Here is a 5,296-nt window from a genome sequence, read left to right on the forward strand (position 1 = left end):
CCTCTCCCAAGACCGTTTCCAATCACCATTCTTACTTTATAACCCCCCACGCCCGCTGGGGACCGTGGGCAGGAGCTTCGTGTGGTGCTCAAGGTGCTAGACCCCAGTCACCACGACATCGCCCTGGTGAGTGAGCGCAGCCCGGGGGCCGGGGCAGGATGGAGGGGCTGCGGCCTCCTGACCCGCTGTGTCCCCTCAGGCCTTCTACGAGACAGCCAGCCTCATGAGCCAGGTCTCCCACGTGCACCTGGCCTTCGTGCACGGCGTCTTCGTGCACGGCTCCGAGAGTGAGTAGCCCTGTCCCCTGCCCCCGACACACAGACCGCCGACGTCCCCTCCCCGTTGACAGCCTGGCCCCACTTAGACTCTTGACCTTCATCCCCATCCACTGACCCCTTGACTATACTCCGGGCCCTGACCGCACCCCAATCTGTGCCTGTTCAACTCTCACGTACACCCTGAACCCTGTCTACACGTTAACCCTTACCTGCACCGTGATCCTTGGCTACACCGCAACCCTCCACCCCCACTCTGACTGCAGACTGCATCCCAAACTCCCTTTACCACCAGACACCGCTACAGCCCCAGCCTTGTGTACCTTCTGACCCCTTCTATGCCGTGGCACCATGCAGACCCCAGCCTTGCTGGCCCCGCTGTCTTCCCAGAGCTCAGCCCCTGTTCCTCCGCCCCACCTCTTCTGCGTGTACTTCATTGTATAGGGCGGCCACGGGCAGCCCCCAGACCCAAAGCTCCATCTCTCCTGCTTTCTCCCCAGTACTGGCCCGCGTGCTGACCCCACACCCCTCCCAGTGCACAGGGGATCCAAGTGTCACTCGGGCTCCAACCTCCAGCTCCTCTCCCTCCAATCATCTACCCCTCCCCCTGGCTCCCCAGTCCCCTGCTGACCTCCATCACTTACTCTCAGCCTCCTCTCTGCCTCAGCCCTACCCTGGACCCCAATGCTGCCTTGCACCTTGGCCTCACCCTGCCCCCACCTCAGCCTGCACTCCAGCCCATGTTTCTCTTCTCCCTAAAGTCACTCCCAAGTCTCCCCTGGCGCCCTGCCCCAGGGGAGCCTCAGCCCGTGGGTCCTGCCCCCGGCACTCTGGAGGGTGTGTGGGTGTGCAGCATCTAAAGTGACCAGGCCTTTGCAGACATCATGGTGACCGAGTACGTGGAGCACGGGCCCCTGGACGTATGGCTGCGGCGGGAGAGGGGCCGCGTGCCCCTGGCCTGGAAGTTGGCAGTGGCCCAGCAGCTGGCCAGCGCCCTCAGTTACCTGGTGCGTGGCCTGCAGGCTGGGCCTGGGTGGGTGGTGAGGGCCAGGGCAGCCCCCGCATTCAGGGGAGCATGCTTGCTAAGTCACTTCAGTTGTGTCTGACTCTTTGCAACTCTGTGTGGACTGTAGCCTGCCAGGCTTCTCCGTCCATGAGATTTTCTAGGCAAGAATACTGGAGTGGGTTGCCATGCCCTCCTCCAGGGTATCTTCCCAACCCAGGGATCGAACCCACATCCCTAATGTCTCTTGTATTGAAAGGTGGGTTCTTTACCACCAGTGCCACCTGGGAAGCCCCCGATTGGGTATGGAGGCCTCAACACATCCCTCTACCCACTAGATCTTTCCATGAACCTCCACTGCTCACCCACCTCTGTGGCTCCCATGTCTCCCCTGACTCCCCAGCTTGATATCCCAGACCCTAAGGGAGTTGCTTCTGTTTGCTCTTTCTTGCCATTCATCTTCAGCCCCCTTTGGTCCAGTCACCCATTTCCAGAACACCCTCTGTGTGCCAGGCTCTGTCCTAGGCCCTGGGGACCTAGGAGAGAAGAAAATAGGCAGAAGTCTCCATTCTTGGGGGAAGCTGGCATTTTACTTGGGAGGGATAAACAAGTAACATTGGGTTGGTCAAAAAGTCTGTTCTGGCTTTTCCATAGCATCTTACAGAAAAAACTGAATGGACTTTTTGCCCAGCCCAATAATAAGTATGTTACATGATGTGTCAGAAAGTAGCAAGAACTGTGGGAAAAAAAGCAGAGGTGGAGATGAGGATTTGCTGCAGTTTGGGGAAGAGGTGAAGCCTTACATAGGTGGGTCGGGGAAGGTCTCATTAAGGGCACCTGGAGGGGATGTGGGGCAGGGGTGGGGGAATGAGGACATCTAGGGGCGGTGCATTCCAGCAGGGGGAGCAGACAATGCAAAGGGCCTGGGGCGGGAGTGTGCCTGACACAGGCTGAGGACAACATGAGGTCCTCTGGCCTTTTGTCCCTGAGAGCCTTGGCCTCCAGTGCTGGGAAAGCAAGAAGGACTCACTGGGGATCTTGGACTGCCTTGTCACTGTGACAATGTGCTGCCATATCCATAATAACCACAATTGTCTTTTTTACCTGGGCCATGTGGGATGGGTAAGGGTAGGATCTACAGCCCCCAGTGACCATGCCCCCTTTCCACCCCACTCCAGGAAGACAAAAGCCTGGTTCATGGCAACGTGTGTGGCCGGAACATCCTGCTGGCACGGCTGGGGCTGGCGGAGGGCACCAGCCCCTTCATCAAGCTGAGTGACCCCGGCGTGGGCCTGAGTGCCCTCTCCAGGGAGGGTGAGGACCCAGGAGGTGCTGGACACAGGGATGGGCTGCCTCACTCCTTTACCTTGCTGACTTCTGACCCCGGCCCCCAGAGCGGGTGGAGCGGATCCCCTGGACAGCCCCCGAGTGCCTGTCTGGTGGAGCCAACAGCCTGAGCACCGCAGCCGACAAGTGGGGCTTTGGTGCCACCCTCCTGGAGATCTGCTTCGACGGCGAGGCCCCCCTGCAGGGCCGTAGTCCCTCTGAGGTATGGCCAGAGCACCCCTGGGCCCTTCCCACAAAGAGGGCTGGCACCCCCCCAAGGAATCCAGAGGGCATGTTTCAGGGTTCAGAGCTGCCTCCCCTCTGGCTGTGCAGCCTCATCTTGCTGGAGCTCCATCAGTTTCATCTGTCAGTTGCAGTGAACTGCAGTCCCGACCTCATAACGTGTGTGTTCCGTCACTTCAGTCGTGTGTGACTCTGTGCAACCCTACAGATTGTAGCACACTAGGCTCTTCCCTCCATGGAATTTTCCAGGGGAAAATGCCCTCCTCCAGGGGAATCTTCCCGATCCAGGGATCGAACCCACATCTCTTACATCTCCTGCATTGGCAGGCTGGGTCTTTACCACTAGCGCCACCTGGGAAGCCGCATAAGGTCATGGTCACAGCAGATAGTCACATACTTTATTTATTTTTATAAAGTGATAGTTTTTAATGTATTTATTTATTCTTATTGCTTTTTAATTTTTGGGTGCTCTGGGTCTTCGCTGCAATGTGCCAGCTCTCTGGTTGTGGCCCTTGAGCTCTAGAGTACACAGGCTCAGTAATTGTAGCACACAGGCTTCTCTGGTTGTGGCACACAGACTTAGTTGCCCAGTGGCGTGTGGCATCTTTAGTTCCCCGCCCAAGGACTGAACCCGCATACCCTGCACTGGAAGGCGGATTCTTAACCACTGGACCACCAGGGACGTCCCAGGTCACATGCTTTAGTTTTAAGCAGTGTCCAGGCCATCAAACAGGCTGTCGAGAGGAGGGGTTCCCAGAGGATGCCCCTGACCCAGCTGAGGGTTGGGACAAGACTTCCCAGAAGAGGTTTTAATTCAAGTGCAGAAGTACCACAATGTCCCAGGCTGGGAAGGGCAGCCTAGGTGGCAGACACAGCCTGTGCAAAGGCTGGGAGGCTTTAGTGCATTCAAGGAGCTGAAGACCGTAGGAACTTCCTGGGAGTTGGTGGGTGGGGCCAGCAGGACCTGGCCAATTAGAGGCTCTCAGTCCCAGGCAGAGGATGCTGTTTATAGACACCAAGGTGGGCGAGGCCTGGCTGCCTCCTTTCCATCCTCAGAGGCAGGTGGAAATCCAAGCAGAAAAGGCCAAGGTTGAGATGCTCCAGTATAGCACAGTCGGCTGGACTTGGGTTCCAGTCCAGACTCTGCAGTGATGGCCAGCTCTGCATCCCTTTGCAGAGGCTCAGTGGCCTCATCTGTAAAATGGGAATGACAGGAACAAGGAGCCAACTGGTCTACCCTGTCCCTCTGAGGACTTGACTTTGCCTCCTGTGAGACCAGGACTGAGGGTGTACACTGACTTCTAGTCTCCTCCCCACCAGAAAGAGCGCTTCTACCAGAAGCAGCACAAACTGCCTGAGCCCTCATGCCCAGAGCTGGCCACACTCACCAGCCAGTGCCTGACCTACGAGCCAGCCCAGCGGCCATCCTTCCGCACCATCCTGCGTGACTTCACTCAGCTACAGCCCCAGAGTGAGCACCTCGCCAGGGCGGGGATCCTGGAGGAGGGAGGACGGGCTGGGATCCCTGCTGACACAGGCATGGTGTCCCCAAGTCTTGGTACAGTGGCTTAGAGTGTGTGTGGGTTTCTAATTCACTTAAGCAGAGGGGAGGGAATATCCAAGCTCTCCGTTTAAAAAAAAAAAGATTTTTTTTTTTTTAAATTTTTTGACTGTGGTGGGTTTTTGATGCTGCATGTGTGGGCTTTCTCTAGTTGTGGTTAAAGCTATTCTCCATCTAGCTATTCTCCAGATGTGGTGCTTGGGCTTCTCATTGCGGTGGCTTCTCTTGCTGCAGAACCCTGATTCTAGGTGCATGGGCTTCGGTAGCTGCAGCATGTGGGCTCTGTAGTTGTGGCACATGGGGCTTAACTGCCCCGCAGCACACGAGATCTTCCTGGACCAGAGATCAAGCCAGTGTCCCTTACATTGCAAGGCAGATTCTTAACCTCTGGACCACCAGGAAAGCCCCTCCCCGTCCCGCCCCCCCCCTCAGTGTTTTGCTTGAGGAGAGCCACAACTTCTTCGGATGAATTAGACCCTGGAAAATGTTTTGGTTGTTAACGAAAAGTTTGTGCCCTTAACCCAATCTCAAAATATCCCAGGTGTCAGTTTTGGTCCAGTCAACTATGCATTTTAGACAAATGGAATTTTTCAGCCCTTGTAAAACCGGTTTCCTTGTCTGGAGGATCAGAGCTGGGAGGGTAGCAGTCGTCGGCTTTCTGTGCCCTCAAGTATGGGCTCTTTGGGGGAGAGAGCGGTCGTCTGGACTCACCCACTGTGGCTCTCCCAGATCTCGCTGATGTCTTGTCTGTGAGCCCGGATTCACTGGCTTCAGATCCCACGGTTTTCCACAAGCGATACTTGAAAAAGATCCGGGATCTGGGTGAGGTGAGGGCGGGGCCTTGAGGGCTGGGGGCGGGGCCTGGGTGCCCAGGGTGGGGCCTGGAAG

General features: G+C 56.8%; 1 protein-coding gene across 1 annotated transcript in view; it reads left to right on the forward strand.

The window, feature by feature from the left end:
- The window catches only part of TYK2 (tyrosine kinase 2), a 29,862-nt gene that overhangs the window by 18,886 nt on the left and 5,680 nt on the right, over positions 1-5,296 (forward strand). The window contains exons 14-20 of the mRNA XM_010828367.1: positions 51-126; positions 200-287; positions 1,155-1,282; positions 2,457-2,592; positions 2,673-2,827; positions 4,168-4,318; positions 5,138-5,235. Of these exons, the coding sequence (XP_010826669.1) occupies positions 51-126; positions 200-287; positions 1,155-1,282; positions 2,457-2,592; positions 2,673-2,827; positions 4,168-4,318; positions 5,138-5,235 (832 nt within the window). The remainder of the gene's footprint in view (positions 1-50; positions 127-199; positions 288-1,154; positions 1,283-2,456; positions 2,593-2,672; positions 2,828-4,167; positions 4,319-5,137; positions 5,236-5,296) is intronic.

Source organism: Bison bison, unplaced genomic scaffold, assembly GCF_000754665.1.
Source record: "Bison bison bison isolate TAMUID 2011002044 unplaced genomic scaffold, Bison_UMD1.0 scf7180017864492, whole genome shotgun sequence".
Classification (NCBI taxonomy): domain Eukaryota; kingdom Metazoa; phylum Chordata; class Mammalia; order Artiodactyla; family Bovidae; genus Bison; species Bison bison.